Source organism: Ambystoma mexicanum, chromosome 3q (genome assembly GCF_040938575.1).
Source record: "Ambystoma mexicanum isolate Mex_15411 chromosome 3q, UKY_AmexF1_1, whole genome shotgun sequence".
NCBI classification, from domain to species: Eukaryota; Metazoa; Chordata; class Amphibia; order Caudata; family Ambystomatidae; genus Ambystoma; species Ambystoma mexicanum.
The window spans coordinates 135,656,329-135,681,913 of record NC_090926.1 but is presented as its reverse complement, the minus strand read 5'-3'; the positions used below and the strand labels follow the sequence as shown (position 1 = coordinate 135,681,913).

Genomic DNA, 25,585 nt, shown 5'->3' with positions numbered 1-25,585 from the left:
TTTTAGGTCAAATTGACTCGACCCTTTGGCATTCGATCCTTTTGTATTCGGTACTTTAACTGGACACCGTTCCAAGCAGGCATGACAAGGTGAAGAACAGCAAAGTTTCGGACTCCTCCACTGCTTCCCTTCCTCAAAGACAAACTGGAGCCTCGACAGGCTTCAAAGGATTCCCGCCAAAGACAGTCAAACCTGCCCCACCCAGGACGGCAGAAGAAGGACCAAAAAAGGATAAGCACACAAGAAATGGCAAAATAAGAAAACACATACAAATTCTACGGTTGCCCTTGAAATAACCATGTGCTCTCGATTTGCTCTATGCGAGCTGCAAACACATTATTTCACATTGAACCAGTTTGTCTCAATTCCATACATCTCAGGTCATTCAATCAGAACGGTTTTAGAAACTTAATTAACAGTTTGTTTTTAATCCTGAATTGAGGCAGTGTTTATACATAGGTTCCATTTAGCTAATGCATTTCAGACCTTGTCTGTCCTCAGGGCTAAACCCTTTATGCATTAGAAGTATAAACAAGTACAAACACCAACATGAAAATGAAATAGAATTCAAATATGAGAAGACAAAACAAAAAATATATAGGTTAGTACCACACTTCAGTGTCAAATATCAAAAGGACATCTCACTTAATGCATTTAATTGTTGTAATATCTGTATGCAAGCACTCCACGTATGGAACTAGAAATGCAAAACAAACAGAGGAGTACAAATACATAAATTAACATCTTGTGCACATCTGTAATACACAGGTTTCTGCCTTTAAACCATAATATGTGTATGACTTATTCACCTGTGTATTCCGCGAGAAACCGGAAGGTGTCTCACTTACTAGTCCCCGGGGATCTGTCATCCAGGTGGCCAGGACACGGTCATCGCTATTGTATCAAGTTTCTGGGGGTGGACCAGTGTGGGAGGATCACCTGGGGTCCTCGGGGAGTGGAAGTGGGACACTGAAGGATGAGCCGAGGTACCCTCTTCCTTATACAACCTTTTACCCATCCTACCCCGTAGGATATTTAGAAGCTCTACTCCCCCCCCCGCCCTTTCCGACACAAATACTTTCTTACACCGTGAAAGACAACAGACTAACACCAGAGCCTTTTACCTGACATGTCCCAACACAAGGGTAGGGCAAAGCCAGGCAATTGACAATAACTACACACACCTGATAGCCCTTTCCCTTCCCCACAGGGATAAAGGGCGGAGCACAGAAGCACCTACTAAGCAAGGCAAACCGCACGAGGAAAGAGCTATTCCAGGACGGCAGTTCAAAAGGAGAAGAAAGACGGGGAGAATCGAAAGGACGACAAGGAGGGAAGTGTCCTTGCCCTTTTTGACCTAGAACCACAAAGCCTCTGTGAAAGGAATCATAAGACTGGGAACTACAGCTAGCATGTGGTGTAACAGATGTCAACGGTGCACAGGGCCCTCCCACTCTGATAACCAAGGCGAGAAGAGACGCTTGCTACTGTGGTACTTTCCTTGACTTCAAAGACAAGAAATGCCAAGCGATTCATCACTGCTGGTGAGTCGTAGAGGGAGAACCGATAGTAAGCCGAACTGTGATGAGCGAAGGTTGCAAATGGTAATATGATATGAAAGAATGTAAGAACAACGAGCTTGTGTGTCGGTAAACTTTTAAAGCATAAGGAAAGACCAGCTGAGTGGTCCAGCGCCAAGTGGGTGCTCATTCGAAAGACTGACTGGCCCCCCTTTTGTTGTTGAAACTACCAGAGGGCCCTAGGAGAGCCCGATATAAGAGGTCAAAGTGGTCATACAAGGGTCGAGTGAAAACCCCTTGTACAATCTAAAGTCTTTGACCGTAGCCAAGAGAAAAGCTGTGAACTGTGGCAAGTGTGAACCCGATGGAGGGATGCCAAGAGAAAGCTAGGGGAAAGGAACCCCCTGATTTCTAATGAGATTTTGAAATTGCGAACTAAGGCAAGTGTGAACCTGACGGAGGGATGCCGAAAGAAAGCTACGGGAAGGGAACCCCGCTTTTCTGATGAGATAATAACATCATGAACTGTGTTAGAATGGCTATGTGAACTCAACAGAGGGATGCCACGAGAAAGCTAAGAGAAGTAAACCCAGCAATTGTGATAAAGCAAAGTGAACTGTCTCTCTGGCAAATGTGAACCCGGCTGAGGGATGCCTGCAAGTTGGGTGAAGCATAATAACCCTGTGAACATCGTGCTAACAAGAGTGAACCCGGTTGAGGGACATCCGCTGCGAAAGGTTGTTTAAAAAGACATTGAGACTCGTGAAACTACAGATGAAAATATTTTGAATAAAAGGGCATAGTGAACCCGACGTTGGGAGGCTAACATTCAAGAAGGATCGGAAACCGGGTGAGGGGGATCCAAGGGTGAAGGGTCATCACCCAACGAAAAAGATCACAGAAAGAAACTTTAGTTTTGTGATTGTTGACACATCAGGCACTCGGAGTCAAGAGACTTTGTATAAAAGACTTGGCCACCGAAGGTCCTGATATCGCTGAAAAGAACTGTAACCTTGTGCTGGAGAAGCCCAGTTGTGTATGGCGCTCAGAAGTCCCACCTTGGGCCGTGCTAGAAAACGTGGGGAAGGGAGACCCCAGCCATACCATCCTGAATCATCATTTTGTGAACACTTCTTTCTTTTCTGGTGAACATTATCCGACACTATTTTGTAATTTAGTGGCACAGATTGGCAATATTTTATTTTAGCATAGGCCCTTTTTAGTTGACAAGACGCCACAAGGACTGCCTTATTACAATTTGATGGTCTTAGCTTGTTCCCATCTTAGATTTAGGATTAGATTAGGTGTTTTTCTCACCCATTTATACAGTTTAATAAACACCCTTGAACTATTATCACTTGTGTCTGTCTTTACTATTGCCACCATGAATCCCTGGTCATGTACCAGGCTGTAATTTCCTGTTGAAACAATTATGTAAAAAAGAATAAATAGAGGCCTCACTTCTTGACTTCATACATTAATATGATTATTTATTTTCACTTTTATAAGTGCACTAAGCCTGAAGGCATCAAGGCACTGTTAAATACATGTTACTCGCAAGGCTTTGAAACATTGGACAAGCATAAAGAAGGAGGTGGAAGACATCAGATGCAAATTTACACAAACAAACAGGTTTTAAGGGCTCTCTGGAAAACCCAGTAGGAGGGTTCGGCCCGTATGGAGGGAGGCAGCGAGTTCCAATGTTTAGCTGCTATGGAAGGGAAACTAGAGCCTCCTGCTTTGGCATGTTTGAATTTGGGCAGGGTGAGGCAGTGTGCATAGGCCGCTCTGGTAGGCCTGATAGATAGTACTTTCCTGATTCTCTGGGTGAGGTCGGGGGACGCAGTGTTAGACAGGCATCTATGCGCAATAGATAATGTTTTGAACATAATCCGTTATTTTATCGGGAGCCAGTAGGCATTTCTTCTGGCCGTGGAGATGTGATAATTTCTAAGGATAACGAGTGCTGCGCATAGAGCGTTATTCTGTATGATTTGCATTTTGTGAATATTAGTAGCCGAGGTGCCTGCAAACAGTGCATTGCAGTAGTCTAGTCTGGATCCAATGCCTACTTGCGCAATTGTCAGACAGCTGTCTGCAGAGAGAAAGGGTCTGGAGGCGTTAAAGGGATGGTCTAGTAAACATTTTTATTTAAAAAATAGATAGGCAACATAAAAAAAAAAATACTAGCATTCTCCGTTTTAAAACTTCCTATGTAAAATTTTGAGCTATTCAAGCTCAAAATTCGCAAAAGCAAGCACATGGGCGCATCTATTTTGTGAAATGGAGGCCCTCCTGTGCTGGCTTTTGCTTTTGCGGCACTAATGAAGGAAAAGCCAGCCAGCTGTAGTAAACAAAGGCTACCGCTGGGTGGCTTTCCCTTCATTAGTGCTGTAGGTGGAGGACGGGGATCGGAGACCAGAGCAGGAAAGCTGCAGCTGAATCTCGGTAAGTGCTATTTATTTCTTTTAAAAAAATAAATACAACGTTATTGTGTTGGAAAACGCTGCGGTTTTTCTTTCCAAGTTTCTCAGGAGCCCACGGGGAGCCCGAGAGCCCCAAATAGTAAAGCAGATTCAGGCAGAAACAACGCAGCATTGCGGAAAACAACCGCGTTGTTTCTGCCTGAATCTGCTTTCCCATTTGGGGCCCACGGGGAGCCCGAGAGCCCCAAATGGTAAAGCAGATTCAGGCAGAAACAACGCGGCATTGCGGAAAACAACCGCGTTGTTTCTGCCTGAATCTGCTTTCCCATTTGGGGCTCTCGGGCTCCCCACCCAGCGGTAGCTTTTGTTTACTACAGCTGGCTGGCTTTTCCTTCATTAGTGCCGCAAAAGCCAGCACAGGCGGGGCCTCCATTTCACAAAATGGATGCGCCCATGTGCTTGCTTTTGCGAATTTTGAGCTTGAATAGCTCAAAATTTTACATAGGAAGTTTTAAAACAGAGAATGCTAGTATTTTTTTTTATGTTGCCTATCTATTTTTTTAAATAAACATTTTTACTAGACCATCCCTTTAATCAGCTTTGTCTTGTAGGCGGCAGAGGAGGCAATGGAATTAACTTGTCGGGTAAGGGATAGGGTGGTATCTAGGTAGACTACCAATGTCTTCACAGAAGGGGAGACAGGGAGTGCAATGCCATCGCTGTTGAAGGAGGCATAACAGGGGTTGAGTTTTTTTTTTTAATCACTGCTGCAGGCCCTACAAGGAGGATCGCTGTCTTTTCGTCATTAAAACACAAATGGTGAGTAGCCATCTAGGCCTGGATGGTCGGGTAGGCAGTGTTTAGGGTGTCAGTGACTTCTTAGTAGTAGCCTGGGAGAGGGAGGAGGATTTGAGTGTCATCAGCATAATTGGTATATAATATGCCGATAGAGTCTAGAAGGTTTGATGAAAATGTTATAGAGGGTGGGGAGACGCAGGAACCTTGAGGCATGTCACAGAAGATGGGTGCCAGTGGGGCAAAGGCATGGTCAGCAAAGACTGGGACAGATCTTTCCTCCAAAAAGGAGGCAATCCAAGCAGTTGCCTCAGGAGAGAAGTTGGCTGCTGAAGAAAGGTGATGACAGAGGATCTTGTGGTCATCAAGATCGGAGGCAGCAGAAAGATCTAGAAGGAGAAGGAGAAGAGCCGGCTTTCCCTCATCCCAAACGTCATCAAGATGATTTTTCACATCGAGCAGTGCCGATTCCGTTCCACGGCCTGGCCACAATCCAGACTGGCACATTACCCGAATATGGTTGGCTTTGAGGTAGTGCTGCTTTGTCCAAAATGTTCAAGAGGAAGGGGACAGTAGTGATGGGTCAGTAGTTGTTGGGGGTTTACGGATCTTGGGTTGTTTTTTTAAGCATTGGGAGTATTGCAGGCTTCTTTGAGGCAGGTAGGGACCAAGCTGGTGGTGAAGGAGGCATTGATGAAGGAGGCGACGAGGGGGCCAGAACATCAGAGCAGTCCTTAATAATGGAGGCTTGTATACAGTCCTTTTTCGGATTGATTTTTTGGGGACACAAATACATTGAAAAAACTCAAATATAGATGGGGACGAGGTAAGGGTATGAAAGGGGTCAGCAGGGGGTTGGGGTAACAATGTTGGGAAATGGGGGGTTTGGGGAGGGATGCTCCACATTTAAAAAAAAAACATTTCCATTAGTTTTTTCAATGTATTTTAGTCAGCAAAGAAATCCATCGAAAAACCGACTGTCGGTAAAGTAAAGATCCATGGAGGCTGGGCAGAGGTCGCCTTTACATCTCCAAGGTTTTAAGACCTTTAGTATGGCGCTCAATTTGGCCACTGACATTTTTGAAGTGAAACACAGGGATATTTCACAAGGTAGTTGTATGTGGGGGGCGGGGCAGGAGTTTCATGTTGTAGTAGTGGAGGGTGTCAATTTTGTCCAGGAGGATTTTCCGTATGCTGGCGCACCATACCACGTCAATGGAAATGTTAGAAGGGAGGGTTGGGAAGGTGCTTCTAACTCTCTGAGAATAGAGAAGATCTTGCAGGTTTTGGATGTGGCACGTATGATGGCATGCTTGTTAAGTTTGGCAGCCATGCTAAAAAGTAGTTTGTGCATGTCAGAGGATGATTTTTTCCATTTAGAATCAGCTTTGCGCTTTTTGGTGCGGAGCAATTGGAGATCCTATGTAAACCATGAATTGACATGCACCGATGGCTTTGTTTTTCGCAGTGTCTGGGGGTGGGGAATGGTGTTAATGGCTAATTTCAGGGTCTTCGTATAGTGGGTGTGGAGGTGGTCATCGGACTGGAGTGAGCGGATTAGTGGCAAGATTTTCCTTTGGTAAGGTTCCTGGTGCTGCGGGCCAGTGTAGGAGGTAAGGCAGTGGTGGAGTGTATGGGTTGACTTGTAGGTGCAATGGTGAAGGACAGTACATTGTGGTTAGACCACGGACCCAGGGTATTTGAAGAGTATTTGAAGAGATAGTGACTTTACAGCTAAGATCAGCAATCAAATCCAAGGTACGTCCTTTGGAGTGGGTAGAGTCTTTGATGGAGTGTTTAAAGACTAATGCACTTAGTAAGTTGGCCACAGATATAGCATGCAAGTCATCAGGGTCATTGAGGCCAAGGTTGGGGTCTCCTAAGAGGATGGATTTGGACGTTGATTTGATGTTAGAGCCCTAGGTGTGTAAAAGGTTCTCTTCAAATGGAAGGACCTGGCCTGGAGGGTGGTAGATTTATTTATTTTATTTATTTGCATTTGTGATGACAGGCAGAAATGGTTTCGGTGTTTAGACAGATATCTTAGCTGTAAGTAGATCAGCTCAGTTCTGGAACTCCCTACCCTCCTCACTGAGGGCAGATCAAACCTATTCCAACTTCAGACTTAACATCATCAACTGGTTCAAAGAAAATTACCACTAACCTACAAAAGGCTGTACACCTCTTCCCCAGTCTTCTAACCTTGCTATGTGTATATATCTGCTCGGTGTATATACCTGCTATGTGTATATATATCTTGTTGTATATAGTTATCTTACTATTGTATTCTTACTATTTTCTTGTAACTATGTAACTTTGTAACAAGCTGAAAATATTCATGTACCTGTGCCCTGATACCCTCGGGTCTGGCGTGCATGATAAACAAACAATTCATGTTGAGAATTGTGTTGATCGCTCTAAATGGTAGGTGTTCATCTGGTGTTTATCTGTCTAAATGGAAAATGTGATGTTAAGACATCACATTCCATTTACAATTATTCACTGTGCTTTCCACTGTGGGTTAGTAAGTAACCTGATTTTCAACATTAGAGGGCACATTAATTCATCTCTGGATCCCATGCATCACTTCACAATTTGCGCTACTATTTTGTGTGTACAATACTTTGTTGCAGTTACATATAATGTGCTACTGTATAATATGAACAGCCAAACGTAATGCGCCAAATCATTATAAAAAACACACAAAATTAATTTCTTTGTTAATTCTATTGGGGGGCATCACGTCCAACCTTTTGATCCAGAGTGTTTATCTCTGGTTAAGCACAATCGGTGCTCATTCCAGCGTTGCTTACACTGTCTCTTAGACTGCCCTACATAATACATTCCACGGGCCATATTATTGCATATATTAGATTGCTTGTATCACAGGTAGCAAAGCTCTGTATTTTAATCTGTTCTCCCGATCGAGGGTGGTGCTCTATGTTGCCTTTGGTTACAAACCCACATTTCTAACAGCGCAGGCATGGGAATGTGCCAGTTCTTTTGATTTTTAACTGTTTTTTCAATGTTCTGGTTTTAACCAAACAATCCTTCAAATTAGTGCTGTGCTCGTATGCAAATACAGGGAGTTCACGGAATAGGTGTTCAACATGTGTGTCACACGTGAGCGTTCTCCAGTTTTTCTGGATAATGGATTTAATTTGTCTGCTTCTAATAGAATATTTCAAAACATATAACTAGGGTTTTCTCATCTTTCCATTGTTCTGTGAGCATATCTACTTGTCGAATGTCTACTAGCTGTTCCTTGGATGCACTGACCTCCAAGGTTTGTACCCTCGGGCCAAAAACGTGTCTTCCATCTTTTATATTTGTAGTTATAATCTTCTGGGTCACTCACAATTCTTCTCACCTCAACATTTGGCAATAGGGTACATTTCTGATCAAGCTCGGTTGGTAAAAGTTGAGACCGTGTAACATGTTGTTCCTGTCCGTCTCTTTCCAATAAATGTTAGTTGAATATTCATTATTAGTTTATGTCATTACTACATCCAAGAAATGGATCTGGTGTTGTGAAACCTCATTGGTAAACGTTATATGAGGATCAATGGTGTTTAGATAGGTAAGGAACCCTTCGAAACTTTCTAGAGTCTCTTCCCATACTCCAAAGTTATCATCTATCAATGGTACCTGAAAGTTCAAATAGTGCCGCCATACTGGATGATCTAGCACACGGTCCCTCTCAAACTTATGCATAAAACAGTTAGCATAGGGGGGTGCCATTATTGCCACCACCGAGGATCCTGACACTTGAAGTTATAACTGGTCATTATATTTAAAGTATGAGTTCTCCGAGACGAATTGCAGCAAAATAAATATAAACTCTTTAGATGCTCTAACCTGTTCCTCATTTAGAAGGAACCACACCATTTCTGCCATGCAGAGGCTGTATGGGATGGATGTGTATAAACCTTTCACATCTACTGTAAACATGATATATCCGGGAGAATATGCGATCTGTCTGAACAGCTGTATAAAGTGAGTAGTATCACAAATGTAGATGCTGGTTTTATGGATCATGGGCTGCAGGAAGAAGTCTATGTACTTTCCTAACGGTTGTAGTACACTATAAAGAAAACGGCCACTATTTTGGGTCAGTGGGGACCCTTCTGTGCATTACCGCAGCAGTGAAGACAGCATGCAAGTTAAAATTACACAAAAGTCGGTAGAGCACGTCCACCGATACCAGCCACTTATGTATGCTTGTCACGAACATAAATGTTACAGGAGCAGTGAGAAAGGGGATACCCCTCAGCATTCTACATAAAGTGGTGTGAGCTGATCTCACAAAAGAAAAGGTAAGAAGGATAAAAAAAATTCCCCATCCTTGGGAACAGTAGTTCTCACAAGGAAAATGAAATAATATAAAAAGGGAAGCCCAAGGGCCTCCCAACCACACTGCACAGAGAGTGCTGTGTGTAGCAAAAGTAAATTACAGATGCCTTAGAAAATATGGAGCCAAGTAAGACACTATAAAATAAAGTGAAAACATAATGACTATGGGTTCCCATGGTCAGAGCAAAGGAATGAATGACTGGGAAAAAGTCTCCCTCTTCTCCTGACCCTCAACTGTCGAACCCAGAACGTGTTTGTCTTTTCTGTGCGCTCTGAGGCCCATGGGCATGTGGCGCGATATATAAATTAAAAAATAAACAAATTCAGGAGTACAGAAAAAATACCAGGAGTCCAGCGAAAAGTGCTGGGGTCTCACAGTTAGAAGGGGTTTCACATAAATATGAAAAATCGCCCTAATACTACCTTATAGGATATCCCAGTCATAAAATGTAGAACCAAGTACTGCAGCCAGAGCTCATTCCGGACACCACGCAGGACTCGGTCACCATGCGGATCCAGACACCGACAATGTGATAATCCAAGGAGCGTGATACACCGGCAGCTGTGACATAGTCCAATGACATGCAGCTGTCCAAATTGAAGCTAGCCTCAAACTCTACCATCTTTCTGTGGTCTTTCCTTTGTCGCAGCTGCACTTCAGCGGAAGCTGCACTTCCACCAGCCCAGAGAAGTCTGCAAAACACCCCATCTTAGTGGTCCTTCTCTGTGGCATCCAGTGGCTGATCCCAAAGTCACAGGAGCTCTGGGGCCCAGAGTATGAGACTTCCTACCATTCTGACCCAACAAAGAACATGAGACAGCTCTGGTCGTAAATATGAGGACTGCGTTTGGCTGTTTGATGAGGAACATGTTGCTGGTCAACATCTCAATGTCAAGGTGTGAAAACTGCTGCTGCAATGGGTCAGTGGCCTTAGGGACCTCAGTGGTAGGGGAGATGTCAGGTTTTGGGGTGTTGGCCTTTTAGAAAGCGGACACCTTGACATAGAGCTCAAATACTTTGTTCTAGTGAGGCATTTTAGCAACCCTATGTTTGCTTACAGACACTTGCTTTTCTCTCCATTGTTTCATGACATGTCCGGGTAGATTTCACAATCAGCAATATGGTGGTTTTCAGGCAAGCAGTCCATGCACACAAAGTACATCTTCTTTGCCATTTTAGAACTGCACTTTGGCCACCTATTAGATGTGGCATACATGGTGATTTAAAGGCGTGTATGGTTGGGAGATCAGCTAAAGGCAATTTGTCACATTTGACAAAAAAGCAAGGGCTTCTGTCAGTGAACCCTCAATTTTGAAGAGCAATAACGAGGGACATAAAAATAGGCAGCATCTGCTGTGAAACAAAATACTAAAAGACGAGCATCTGTTGAGGGGTTCTCTCAAAAGACTATAAAAAATGAACTCTAAGCTCACAACGAAGCTCATCAATTAAAGAGAACAGGCAACTGCATTTATCAAATATCTTTTTTTTTCTTTTTCATTTTTGATTCCCACAAATAAAAAGAAGAGGGAACAGTGTTCTGTTACTTTTTTCATTTGCAGAGTTAATTTAAAGAAAATAAATATATAAATGGTTAATATTGGGTTTCTACTGTGGTTAATTTAATTTTAATTGACACACACATTTGTATTATTGTAAAGGTGTTAAGGGAAGGGTTCCGATCAAACGCGATGATAACCATGGGTTTATGATAAATGAAAATCCCATAATGGAGACCCACAATTCTCGATAGGCTGCTTTACACCCATTGCGAGACAAGAGACACAAAATAGTAGAAGCCCTCATGGAGGAATGACTGGGAAGGTTGGGAATATAGGTTGCTTTGAATAACTAAAATTTAAAAAATTACTTTCCTATTTGAAAACAACTGAAGTAATGGATGAGCCAGAAATGTCTCGATCTAAACAATGAAAGAAGTATTCAGAGACAGACACCAGAGATGTAAAATACGGTGTGAGTCTGAGCCCAAGAACAGACAAAGATATTGGAAGGTGGTTGTACAATAAAGAGGACTCTTCCACTGAACATGTGGATGGGATGTTTTAAGACACTTTCTCAAAAACTATTCTTGAACTATTTGATGGCGGGAGTATGTACAACGGGTGAGAATCCAAAAAAGATCTTGCCCTACTTTCCACTACGCCAGTCATGTTCCCCAGGAATCTTAGGTTATTTCAGTCATAATCCCAGCAGCATTAGAGTGTGGACAACAACCAACACCTACTAACTAGGAAGTTCATTCAGAAAGATATTTACTCTAACCTAGATGGACTACCAAGTCCATTCTGCAAGCCCTACAATACCCTTACATTTTTCTCTACTCTAACTCACCACAGCCATCCAAGAAGGAAAGGGAGTAAATGACAGATTCTCCTTGGACCGTGAAGAGTAGCCGACTGCCATCTGGACTCCAACATCCAGTCTGTGGGAAACAAAGAACAATACATTACAAATCAAATGACACATTCACGCTACATTCACTTCATCACAAACATTGATAATTACATAGAATGCAACTATATTGAGCATTAACACCATTCCTCCACTAAGTGTGGCAGGAGTTTTTAGTTTAATCAATGACCATTGATTGTTCGGGAGATTTTTCAACAGCCCTCTGGTAAGGGGTGTGAAACTATCCTAATCGTAAGACAAAATTTCAACCAAAAGGCAGACCAAATACTCCATCGGCTGCTATGGAAAAGCAGTTTAGCTTCACTCACAGGAGAGGATAAGGCTGTCACGCAAGCACATTTAGACAAAAAAGAGGACCCAAGAGAGAAAGACACAGATATTCTGAAAATGTATTACATAGTTAATCCTGGGACTTGAACTCAGGAGCAACAATGAACCAGACACACCAATAACAATCGTGTTCCCAGGATGTCGACCCACCAGCTAGAAGCAAGAGCAGTGACGAAGAAGGCCTCAGGAAGATAGAGGAAGTCAACCAATGAGAACAGGGCAATTCAAGGGGCAAGGTGGAGCAGTAGGTCAACAAAGATGAACACTCTGATGATGGGAGAAGTGAATGGAAGCAATCCAGTTTGGCTCAAGACAGAGCTGAGGTGGAGTAGTGTTAACTCCCCATTCATTTAGGAGAAGGAGGCTCCCTACGTGGAGGTGATTGTCCATGAGGATAAAACAGTGAGGCAACACAACAAAGACCCAGAAACAATAAAAAATGTGATGGGAGTTTCAGCCAGCAAGGAGGACTTGGAGGAGGAGGAAAAGCCCACCAAGACAGTCCAGCAGCCAAAAGAAGACACCGGGTGCAAGGACAAATAAGACATGGACCAGCCAATATGGGCAAACTTTGTCCTCAAGAGCAGCAGCCCATCTTTGTGGCAAACCTCCAGTAACTGTGGTAAGAACCTCAGGAATGGACAGGGAATCCTTTTGCTAAACCCATTCACTCAGGGGCTGGTCAAGACCCTCCCACCCCCAATCACAAATAATGCAGACACAAAGTTATTTGCAGAAAGCCAATCAAGCTGGACTAAAATTGCCTAACACTAACACCCAGGTCTGCCATACAAGATGGGTATTTGACCCACCCTGGCAGAAAACCAGGCTAACACAGTTTAAACACCTATACAGGGTGACAGTCTGGGCACAGAGTGAGCCCACATTAGCACAACAGCCATTTTAGGCCTGCCTCCTGGTTCCATCAAAGCGATGACCCTAAACAAAATGGTCAGTTGTATGGCTAAGAAAATGCATAAGTACCTCAATGGCTACCAGACTGGTACACTGGAATACTAATGTGGTAAAAATAACTGCACCCTTGTTAAAGCCAAAACAAAATAGTTGTCACTGGCCTACTCCTCAACACACTTGTAGTGTTATAAGACTCACTTTGGAACCTTAAAAGTGCCCCTATTCGAGGAGTCATATGTGCTACCACAGAAGAACACATGAAAAAGGGTTGCAGTGAGAGATGGACTTGAAGGGTCAGGGAAAAACAGCTGGAAAAAAGCCAAACGTTTAGAGGTTCTAAAATAATGGGACATGAGAAAAAACATAGAATTTTGCCCTAACAATCACTTTGAGGATGAGAACCAGACCACACTTTGTAACGCCCATTGGGGCGATTTTTGTTAGGCCCCATTTCTATGGTCCATATATATATCCCTCTACTAGGCTTAACAGGGTTCTGAAGCGACACTTCAGAAGGGTAAACTGGTTAAATGTACAGTAATCACTTTTGATTATCATGCAATAACAGATGGTTGGAACAATATATCTGTAGGAAATAATGAAAAAGTTACCTTCAAGGTGATTCAGGTTCTCTTAGTCCTTGCTCTGCCTTCTTCACAACTGGTTAGGGACGTCTGCATCTGCAGGCTAGTCAGAAAAAGCAGACTCAAAAAGATAGCTGTCCCTTTAAGAACTTTGAGTGATGGGAATATAACACACGTGTGCGTCCCTCCGCGCGCCAGTCCCACCCTTCACCCCTATGTCACCAACCTCCCACACCCAGTTCCCTTCAGTCATTTTCTGATTTAGGCTACTGGCATTTGTGAGTAGGTATATGTTTTTACCGGGTATGTGGGGTGGCTGTTGTGAAGGACTAAGAGAACCTGGATCACCATGAAGTTCATTTTTTTCATTTCTCTTACGTCCTGCTCTCCCTCCTTCCGAACTGGTTGGGACCAGACTAAAAAGCCTTGGCAATAGTAAGGGTGGAGGAGACACCATATACGAGATTCAAGAAAATAAATTGCGAAGCACCTCTTGGTCAAACCTAGCATCTTTCTTGGAAGATCTGTCCAAAGCGAAATGCTTGCAAACATCTGCAATAGGGACACGTCTGATAAAGGCTACCAAAGTCGCTGCCGAGCCGAAAGCCCCCTCACGTCATAAGCTTTTGCAATACATGAGACAATCCACCTGGCAATTGAAGCTTTTGCAGCTTTATCACCAGGGGAAAGACCACCATAAGCGACAAAATGTTGGTCTGTTTTTCTGAACGATTTGGTTCTTTCCCGATAATATTTTAGGGTTCTTGACACGTCAAGACTATGTAAGGCCTCCTTGGCCGGTGAAGAATGTAGTCTGGGCTGGAAAATCGGAGGGAAAATCTTAGTTCAGATGAAATTCCAATACCACCTTAGGTAAGAAGGAGGGTACCATATGAAGGACTACCTTATCCCGATGAAAAATCAGATAAGGTTTTTCTGATGACAGAGTCTGCAGCACCCCTACTTTTCTTGTTGACGTAATAGCTACCAAAAAAGCTGCCTTCCAAGTTAAGAGATCAATCTCACAAGAGACCATAGGTTCAAAAGGTTTGTGCATTAACACTGACGAAACCAAATTTAGATCCAAATAGGTAAGCAAAGGAGGCCTTCAAAATGCCTCTGAATTGCCTTGTTTGATAAGGTAACAGATTTCTGTTCTCTATTCAAATAAGCACCTATTGCCAACAAATAATGTTTCCAAGTGTCAACTTGTACGCCTGTTGATACCGGAAAGGACATAAAAGACATTATGTCGTTGACTGAAGCTTTCAGGGGATTTACACTGAGATCCAAAGCCCAATGGCAAAAAGCAACCATTTGCTTCAATATTGCTTCCTTGTGGAAGACTTCCAGGAAGCAGTCATGATCTTTAGATTCTGTTCAGATAGATGTAAATGGCAAAGGCCAGCTCTTCAGGAACCAAGCTTTCAAGTTCAGTAATTGAGGGGAGGGGTGAAGCACCAGTGCCTTCTGAAGATCTTCCATCAATGGTATATCCACAATCGTTCCCGCTAGATCCAAAAACCAAATCCGACGTGGCCAGAGCAGGACTACGAGGATCATTGTAGAATTCTGAGTAGAGGAGGAACCGCACACAGTCTCTTGTTCGACCAGTCCAACTGCAGGGCGTCTCCCATAGAATGACCTCCTCCCTCCCAGATGCAAATAGGGGACATAAGGCATTATTACTGGGTTGGAAACAGGTCCACCGTCGGACAGCCCCACTTCTGAAAAAGCATCCTCACAACAACGCTTTTAGTTCCCATTAGTGTGGAGCGGATTCTAGTCTGCTCAATTTGTCAGTGAAGACATTTTTCTCCCTCTAGATGGGATGCAATCATAAAAAGGTGGTTTTCCCTGGCCCAATACCATAATTCCTCTGCAAGAATACACAGAGGATGGGAGTGAGTCCCTCCTTGTTTGTTCACATGAAACATTGCAGTGGTATTGTCTGTAAAATACTTTAGCACCTTTCCCTGACCTAAGGGAAGAAATGACTTTAGAGAATTGCTTTCAGGTCCTAACCCTATGCAGAGAAGGCAAGCGTGGTGCAGAACTTTAAGAAAACTGGGAAACAACATTACAACATTGAAAGTGCAGTGTTTGTCAAGGAGTTCTCTCCTGTGTTGTATTTGTCATCAATATGATTGCACATTTAGTATATGCAAGTTGTTCCTTCACTTTTGTCCTATTGCTTCTATGATTATAATAGCAAACTGTCAAAAGGACAGGTGGCAACCAGACACATTGCAACTCGTATACACTAAATGTGCAATCACATTGATGACAAAACACAGGAGAGAACTCGCTGACAAACACTGCAAGCGCAAAGTTGCCTTTGGTCCTTCTTTACCCATGTTATGGAATCTGAATTGAACAGGCCACACACAGCACAATATGTCTGTGGCTGAAAATGTGCAAGTATTCAAATAATGTATTGTGATTTTACTGGAATTTTGGCCAAACATATAAATCACATTTCTTTTATTTATTTTTTTATTTACTTGTGTTTAATCGCGTTTGTTGATTGTTTACCTCTACCAATTGGTTGCATCTTTTAGCCACAGGGCGGGCCGATGTCCATGCCATTGCCAGAAGGTTATGGTCACTCTGTATGGTTCTAGAAGCTGAATAATCTTCTATGTATGTTAGTAGGCTGTGAGATATAAAGAAGTAATCAAGAATTGCACTGGAGTTGCCTCTTTCCCATGTGGGCGTAGTAACCTCCCATGCTTTCACCGAGGCCACATTGTGTAGGTTTCTAGATTTCATTATAACCATCCAAGCTAATCCTCTTTCTTTTACTAAACTTTGTACAGTCTTCACGGTAGTTTTGTCAGCCCTAATGTTGCACTTTGCATTCAAATCTCCACATATAATTATATGTGTCGTAGGTTGTTCCACGGAGATGTCATCGATCACCTTTGCTAGTTGTTTGCAGAAATCTACTGTAGAGGTTTTCTTGGGATTCCAGTATACATTTATAATAGCTAGCTGTGATGTTACACCTCCTCTGCAACCACTATCTTGTTGGGTCCATGTCGTTAGTACTGCAAGGATGCCATACGCCTCATTTATTTTTTGATCGTAATCCCAGAACCCAGCCATATTACCACTAGGAGACCTGATGACGGACAGCCAAACAAACCTTTTGTCACCGGGAAAAATTCAATCTCAAAACCATCTAGGGATGGTTTTTCCATTAACCAGGTTTCCTGGAGGCATAGTATATCAAAAGCCCCCAGGTCCTGATTGTCTGGATTAGTTAAGTGGCGATGGCCTCTCGTGTTCCACAAGGCCATTGTCAAACATGTTAGCGGATGGGTTTCTTGTAGACAATTCGAAGGTGGTCGTTCTCCGGTCACCTCACATGGTGATTGCTATTTGTCATGGTTGGGGTTTAGCGCCGCTTTCAGCCATTTCCATGGGCCTTTAGGGGTCCTTATTTCGCTGCTATTAGAAGATTTTGCTCCCCCCAACAAGACTTTTTTACGTTCTTTCTCCACTCTTTTTACTTCCCCATGTGTGGTCCGACTCTGAATGCGTCGTTTTGAAATTGAAAAATACGTTGTTTCTCTGTTTTTTCCAACGGAGAGCAAATGATTTAAAAAATGATAATGGTTCTTACAAGGGGTCACCTAGATACAGGAATGTTACTTACCTTTATTCAGGTATCCACAAATCTAGAACCTAGTTGGGGGATCGGTAACTCAAATCTTCCCCATCATCGTATCACAATTTGTTTTGAGTCAATTCTATTCAAATATTGCTTCTTTTTTGGAATTGATCCATGGTGTTGGGTTGCACTCTGGGCTGTTTTCTCACATTTTGTACCATACTGTGGACCACGTGCACGCATCCAGTGAGGTTCATTCTTATATTAATATCACCTCCCTTAGATGCGACCCAGATTAATGTAAATGATCACCTTGGGAGTATTTCTTTATAGACCTCCCGCTTCACAGAGGTTCTTTCATAAACAATACTAATAGCGACCCAGTTAGTTATTGGTTGATAGGATGGGGATACCCGAATGGGTCGATGTGCACCTCAGACCTCCCCAAAACCTTTCTTCAAGGGGATTGGGTCCTCCGACGTATTCCAGATCTATGACAGTAATCACCACAGCTGTGCTGCTTCGGAACATTTTTTGGCGTCCTGCGTCGATGACGTCGATACAGCGTCCTCGAGGGCCTCTGTCGAGCCGACGTCACCAGATGTTACAAGTAGGACGCACGCAGCCTCAGTTCCGTTTTTTCCACGAACGTGTTCGCTTCGGAGATCTCGGCGCGCCTGTTCATTGTGTCTGATGTCTTCGTCTCATTCCACCCCGCGGCTGGGTTTTAAGAAGTGTCGGGACTGCGGGTGCAAGATGTCGTTGACGGACACGCACACCGCTTGCCTCTGGTGACTCGGGGAGGACCACGACACGGATGACTGTGTTGATTGCCAGTCGCTTACATCGAAGGCCTTGCAGGAGGGTAAGAAGAAGGTGGCCAAGCCCCGGAAGTCGCGATCCACTGGACTTTCGACGGACGATTCGAGGGGCGACTCTCCGCATCGTCGGCGTAAGTCTGGGGGGTCTCGGTCCAGGAGTAGGTCCTGCCATTCTTCTGCCTCTTCGAGGCACTCACGGAAGCACCGTCACCGGTCGCCTTACCCGTCCTCGTCCGAGGACTCCACCCGTCGGCGGGTTGCTTGTCCCAACAAGCATTCCACTGGGATTCGTTCCGGCAGGAGTTGATGGCGATTTTCCAGTCGCAGGGCTCTGTTCAGTCCGAGCCGTCGAAAGACGCCGGCCGTGAGCGTGCTAGAGACACCACTCGTACGCCTTTGGGCTCGAGCAGTCGTCGCAACCACCGGGCGCCTTCGTGGTCCCGGTCAGACAAGAATGGTCGCTCTAGACATGCCCGTTCCAGGTCCCGGTCCTCGACGCCCTCGAGACCGTCGGAGCCTGTGAAGTCTTCGAGGAAGACATCGACGCCTTCGGCGCCCAGGCTGTCGAAGGACACGCTCGGGGCTCCGCCCTCGAGGACTGTGTTGACGCAGTCGAAGCTGTCGGCGCCACGCTCGACGTCTACGCCGATTCCGTCGACACCCTCGACGCCTTTCAAGGCTGCTTTGTCGGAGGTACCCCGTGGCATAGTGGAACCCCCCAGAAAGGCTCTGGTCAAGGCTAAAAATGTCTTTGTCCCTTTTTCTGTGCCCTACTTCCAAACTCTGGATTATATTTCTGAGGGGGATGAGGGATCTGAGGAAGGTATGGTGCCTGAGGAGGTGCCGGACGAGATTTTTTCTGGTCATAGCCAGATTGAAGACCTGCATCAGTCGCTGCACGACGCCAGTGGTCTGGACACCTCTCTGGAGGTGGAATTCTATAGGCCTGAGCCTTGCACCCATGCCAAGTCCTTGTACCGGCGCCTTATGTCGAGGGTTACGGATTACTTGGGGTGGTCTGCGCCACCACAGGATTTTCTGCAGGATGACCTGACGGATAACCTCGACCAAGGTCCACCAACTGACCCAGTACTGCCATTCCATATGGCCTTGCAAAGAAGGGTGGCTGCAGCTTGTACTGCTCCGGAGAGTCTCCGGCAGTGAGCAAGTCATTGCCGTGAAAATACCGCCCAGCCAGTAGCGACCCCTGCTACTTGACCACGCACCCCACTCCGGAGAGTTTGGTGGTGCAGGCGGCTTCGGCCACAGCAAAGCAGGCGTTGTATCCTACCATCCCTCCCGATGGGGACGACAAGCGTTTTGATGGCTGGGCGAACGAAGTGTTTTCTTCAGGGGATATGGCTTTACAGGCAGCCAACTCTGTGTGTGCCTTGTCTCGTTTCATGCACACTCTGTGGAACTGTATTTCGTTAGCGGCTGAACATATTCCCGAAGGGGAGGAAAGGGATGGTTTTCTTGCTATTGCCCAGGATGGCAAGGATGCCATGTGTGAGTCTGTTCAGTCGGGTCTGGACATGGCCGATTGTGTCAGCCGGTCCATGGCCGGTCCATGGCCGGGGTTTGCTCCCGACGTGCAGGCCCGGCTCCTCAACATGCCCTTTGATGGTGAAAATCTTTTTGGCAGTGACCTCCAAAGCTGCAGCAAAGTCGTTGAGCGCTGCAGTTCGCCAACCTCCGCCTTTTCGTCCTAGGGGACAGCAATGGAAGGGAGGTTACTTTCAATATTACTCGTCCTTTAGTAAATCGAGAGGAGCTGCAAGTCAAAGGGGCCACCGTAGGAGTGCCAGAGGTTGAAAACAGGGTACTCGAGGTGCCAAGGCCGCTCGGCCAGTTGCCTCTTTGCCCTCAGGCACTACCGCAGCCGCTTCAGCTCAGTCATGAGGCCATGTCCCATTGTTCGCCGGTTGGGGGAAGGCTGGCGCAGCATCTTGTAGAGTGCCGTGCCATTACTTCAGATGTGTGGGTTCTGGAGATCATAGCCCACGGCTACTGTCTTCCTTTCCGGCAGAGGCCTCATAACAATCCACCAGGGAATCTCTCTTTGAAGAGTCTGGATCCGCTCCTTGCACAGGAAATTCAGTCCCTGCTCGAGAAAGGCGCCATAGAACTGGTGCCTGTAGCGGAGAGGAACAAGGGATGGTATTCCCCTTATTTTTTGATTTCGAAGAAAGACGGGGGATTGAGACCCATCATGGACTTGCACGGTTTGAACAAGCTCCTCAGGAAGGACAAGTTCAAGATGATTACTCTTTCTCAAGTCCTCCAGGCCCTTCAACTTCAGGACTGGTTGGTGTCTCTCGACCTCAAGGATGCTTACTTACATGTGCTGATACATCCCAAGCACAAGAAGTACCTAAGGTTCGCGGTTGGAGACTCGCACTTTCAGTTTCGGGTCCTGCCGTTCGGATTGACCTCTGCCCCGAGGGTCTTCACCAAGGTCATGGTGCTGGTGGCAGCGTATCTCAGGAAAGGGGGGATTCACGTCTACCACTACCTGGACGATTGGTTGATCAGGGCGCGCTCTCCCGAGCAAGTCCTGGATCATCTGTCCGTCACCTGCCACTCCCTTCAGAAGCTGGGCTTCTCCCTCAACTTAAAGAAGTCCCATTTGACGCCAACCCAGCAGCTCCAGTACATCGGAGCAGTGCTGGACATCCCTGGGGCAGTGTTTTCCTCCCAAGGTGAGGGCTCATCACTTTCAGCAGATGGTGCACAAGTTTCAACACGCCGAGAGTCTCCCGGCGTTCGAGTTCTTGAGGTTGCTCGGCCTCATGGCATCCTGCATTCTTCTGGTCCCAGAGGCCAGGTTGCGGATGAGATCTCTGCAATGGGCCCTCAAGATGCAGTGGTCACAGTCCTCTGGCAGGATGTCGGACCCCGTTCAGGTGCTGCCCTTGGTCGCCCAGGACCTTGTGTGGTGGGCCGTCGAAGGCAATCTGATGAAGGGGGCTCCATTTTGGATACCCTGGCGGGAGGTGACGATCGTGACGGACGCATCCCTCACGGGATGGGGAGCTCATGCCAATGAGTTGACAGTCAGCGGTCGTTGGTCTCTGTCGGAGTTCAGACTCCATATCAATCTGTTGGAGAGGAGGGCCATCAGGCTTGCCCTGAAGGCTTTTCTGCCGACTGTGCGAGGGAAGAATGTCCCGATTCTGACGGACACCACAGTGCCCATGCACTACCTCAACAAAAAGGGGGGGGGGCAGGGTCACTTCCTCTGTGCAGGGAGGCAATGCAGCTCTGGTTCTGGGCCATCCAGCAGGAAGTTTCGATCTCGGCAGTTCATCTGGCCGGAGACAAAAACGAGACGGCGGATGCTCTGAGCAGGCAGAGCGCAATCTCTCACGAGTGGGAGCTGGCTCAGGAGATTCTCCTGGAGATCTTCGCCCTTTGGGGGACCCCTCAAGTGGATCTCTTCGCCTCCAGTGTCAACCGGAAGTGCGAAAGGTTCTGCTCGCGGGATTTTCCTCTAAAAGGAGCCTTAGGAAACGCGTTTGTGGTAGAGTGGTCCTTCCCACTGCTGTACATGTTTCCTCCAGTCCCCGTCATCCCGCAAGTGCTGCGGAGGTTCGGTTCCCGGATGATCCTCATTGCTCCGGCATGGGCCCGGAGGACGTGGTACCCGGACCTTATCGACTTGTCCATCTGCCCTCCACGTCGTCTTCCCTACCGAGACGATCTGCTCTCACGGGAGGGGGGTCAGGTTCTCCATCCAGAGGTCAGATCCCTCAACCTTCACACTTGGCTTCTGAAAGGTTGAGGTATAAGGATTGGGACCTCCCCGAAGACTTGATGGAGGTGTTGCTTTCGGCCAGACGGCCGGCAACAAAGTCCCTGTACCGTTGCCGTTGGAGAAAGTTCTGCGACTGGTGCAGGGTTAAAAATGTGGATCCTTTTTCATGTGACATTCCTGTGGTTCTGTCTTTTTTGCTTTCGTTAGCCCACAATGGCCTGCAAGTGGGTACCGTTAAAGGTTACCTGGTGGCGCTGTCCATATTTAAGCGCTCGTCTGAGGAGTGTTCTTATTTCAATATTCCTTTAATTTCTCAGTTTCTCAAAGGACTCACTAATGTGTTTCTGCCGTCACCTTTCCAGGTGCCTGGTTGGGATTTGAACCTTGTTCTGAAATTCCTTATGGGTGCTCCGTTTGAGCCTTTACATTCTTGTCCTTTGAGACTGTTAACCCTTAAAACTGTATTTTTAGTTGCGGTCACTTCCGCTCGCAGAGTGAGTGAGTTGCAGGCACTTTCAGTTAAGCCACCCTTCACTGTGTTTCATAAGGACAGGGTTGTCCTTAGAGTTCGTCCTTCCTTTCTTCCGAAGGTGGTGTCGGAATTTCATTTAAGCCAGAAGGTCGTTCTTTCGGCATTTTATCCTCCTCCACATCCTGGTAAGGAAGAGGAGAGGCTCCATAGGTTGGATCCTAGGAGAGCTTTAAGTTTCTACATTTTATGCATGTCCCTGGTCAGAGTGGACGATCAGCTCTTTATTGGTTACGCTGGAAGGCGTTTGGAACAAGCTGTTACTAAGCAGACTTTGTCTAGATGGATTATCTTGGCAATTTCTGGATGTTACCGCTTGGCGGGTAAGGGCCCTGCGGTAGGTTTACGGGCCCATTATACTAGGGGTATTGTTGCCTCTACTGCCCTGAAGAGGGGTGTTCCTATTCTTAACATCTGTGAAGCAGCCACATGGGCTTCGGTCCATACTTTTGTACGACACTACTCCCTAGATTCTATCCATGGGCAGGATCTGGCCTTTGGCAAGGCGGTCCTTTAATCTGCAATTTGATTGGGCATTCTAAATTTCTATATTCTAAATTCTTTTTCCCTCCTCCATACGTTGGTACTGCTTTGGGAGTCTTGTCATAGATATGGAATACGTCGGAGGACCCAATCCCCTCGAAGAACAAATTACTCTCTTACCTGGTAACGTTCTTTCGATGGGATGGTCCGACGACATATTCCATATCGCTCCCTCCCTACCTGCCCCGCTACAGAATTTCTTATGCGATTGCAGATTACATTTCCGCAAGGCTTTCTGTGGTCATACTGGCAGTGGTTTGGTGCCACACGTTCTGGGGAAAAAACTACAGCTGAGGCTACGGGCGTCTTGCGTCCTACTTATAACATCCTGTGACGTCGGCTCGATGAAGGCCCTCAAGGACGGCGTATCAACGTCATCGACGCAGGATGCAGACGCCGAAAATGTTCCGAAGCAGCACAGCTGTGGTGATTACTGTCATAGATATGGAATACGTCGTCGGACCATCCCATCGAAAGAACGTTACCAGGTAAGAGAGTAACTTGTTCATCTAAATATTTTACTTTAATCGTGAAGACCTGAGATATCCACAGAAATGGGCAGAGGCCAGATACCTGGCATTCGCAGAGGATCTAGTGGAAAACATCCTGACAAATCCATCCATTTTAGGCACAGAGGGTATACCGGAAGCAGGAAAAAGTGGCAATGAGTGGAACGAACTCGAAATCCTGAAGAAACAACTGATCCGTACGGAGCTGCACGGTACAATAATGATAGCATACCTACGCCCACATGCGGCTCCCATGGGATAAATAATCAGAATCGAACCTCGAATCTTTTTGGAGCAGGTCCAATTTAGAAAAGATTGGTCCTACATATCTAATAAGTGCACAAGAGACTGGCTTGTGCTTATTATAAGCACAGCAGACACAGTCTCAGAAAAAATGATGAGGGAGATCCAAGAAAAACAATACACCTTAAAAACAGCTACCGTCATAGCCATTTACAAAAAGAGTATCGAAGATCTCGACGCCACAATGAAAGATTTCAAGGACTTCAATCTTAATAAAAAAGTTGGCAAACTAAGAAAAGACCTTGCAAGCTTCACACAAGAAAAGATATACCCTTATATAACGGATGCCTATTACGAAGATCAGAGTCAAACTGGCAAACAGTGTAACCAATACAACAAAAAGCGAATACAACCACGCCCAAGATCATCCAATTGGACCTTTTCAAGCGGAAGTAATCAAAGCCTAGCAACATCAAGTGGCCCTTCAAACATACCCAACAGCAATGCTCCCACAGCCCCTCAGTTTTTTCATCGGGGACAGGGCAAAACAAGGAACAAGGGGAGAGGACAATAGAACGCCGAATGGCAGAATCAGTCACCTCGTGTCACACGCAGAAGGGGACGGGGGTGGACAGGCGTTCCGCCATAAAAAACAGATGAATAATGACACACCAAATACAAGACGACCTAATAGTAATACCATTGGAGAAAGACAAAGACAAGTCCATTTGATGCAACCACCTACAATTCCGATTCCTCCCCCTTGCGAGAATTCTCTGGTCATGAACCTTTCCCAAATGGTCCTTACACGGGAACAATATATACTTTTGGAAAAGGGCCTATCCTTCGTACCTACCTCACAACAAGATCCTTTTCAAAACCGGACTTAGGCAGCCCAACTGATACGAAAGATAAGGCTAAAACAGTACTTTGGCACCCTCACGGTGACAGAATCTGATCAAAGGGCTGAGAAAAGCGCCACAGACTTGAAAAACAAATCTACTTTTTATCCACCACCGAACGCGATACTCCAGAATCCATTACCTTCGAAAAAGCGCTTTTCAAAAGCACTGAAAAACTTGAAAAAGAACTTCAGATCTTTCATAACTTTTTGAAACAAGAAAAAATAGCCTTAAGAGCACTGGCAGACAATGACCAGATTGTAATAAAACCAGCAGACAAGGGTGGAGCAACCGTAATACAAGACGTGGAGGAGTACAACAAAATGGTCCTAACTTTATTAGAAGATCGACCTAGTTATAAAACAGTTGGGAAAAGACCCCACAGAGGAAATCCAGAACTTGATCCAACCCATTCTGGAGGAAGCCATCGCTAAGGAGACCAGCATTTTATGCTTTACCTAAAATTCATAAAGGGAAAACACCTATCCCGGGAAGACCTATAGTATCAGGCATAGGATCAGTCCTGGAACCGCTTTCCGAATTCGTAGATTTCTTTCTGAGACCTAGAGTGAATAAAATGCGCTCCTACCTCAAGCATACAACTGCGGTACTTCTGCTCTTGAAGAACCGGAATTTTGATCCCAAAATCCATTTACATGTCACCCTGGACATTGAATTATTATACACACACAACTTCCACAAATGGCCACTCTAAAAGTAGTTGCGAACATTCTCAGAAACCTGGATCCACCCCTAGACACTCCAGTAACCTTGATTATGCAGTAGGCGGAAATAGCGCTCACTAAGAACTATTTTCTTTATGAACAAACATATTTTGAGCAAACATCGGGCACAGCCATGGGCGCAACTTTTGCGCCAAGCCTCGCTAATCTATATGTAGCAACTTTCGAAGAAGACACTATCTACTCTGACACCAATGCTTGGAAAGCCCACATAGACCTTTGGTCATGTTACATTGACGATGTTCTTATGATCTTCTGAGGCACTGAACCAGAACCAACTAGATTCATGATTTGGTTCAATTAACGAAATAGATATTTGATTTTCACTGAAACTCACAGCAAATCCGAGATAAACTTCCTAGATCTCCAACTTGAAGTACGTAATAATACCATAACCACACTGGTATTCAATAAACCCACAGATAGGAACTCCCTGTTAACATTCTCAAGCTTTTACCCAGCAAGCCTGAAAAATAACTTGCCTTTCGGCCAATTCTTAAGGTACAGAAGGAACTGTTCAAACACCCTAGATTATGAAAGACAATCAGAAAACTTGGCAAATAAA

At 45.4% G+C, this 25,585-nt stretch overlaps 1 protein-coding gene across 2 annotated transcripts in view; it reads right to left on the bottom strand.

Annotated features, from left to right (window-relative positions):
• Positions 1 to 25,585, bottom strand: part of AAAS (aladin WD repeat nucleoporin) — a 730,668-nt gene that overhangs the window by 122,979 nt on the left and 582,104 nt on the right. For both annotated transcript variants that reach the window (XM_069653320.1, XM_069653321.1), the window contains one exon: positions 11,448 to 11,538. In XM_069653320.1, coding sequence (XP_069509421.1) covers positions 11,448 to 11,538 — 91 coding nt within the window. The remainder of the gene's footprint in view (positions 1 to 11,447; positions 11,539 to 25,585) is intronic.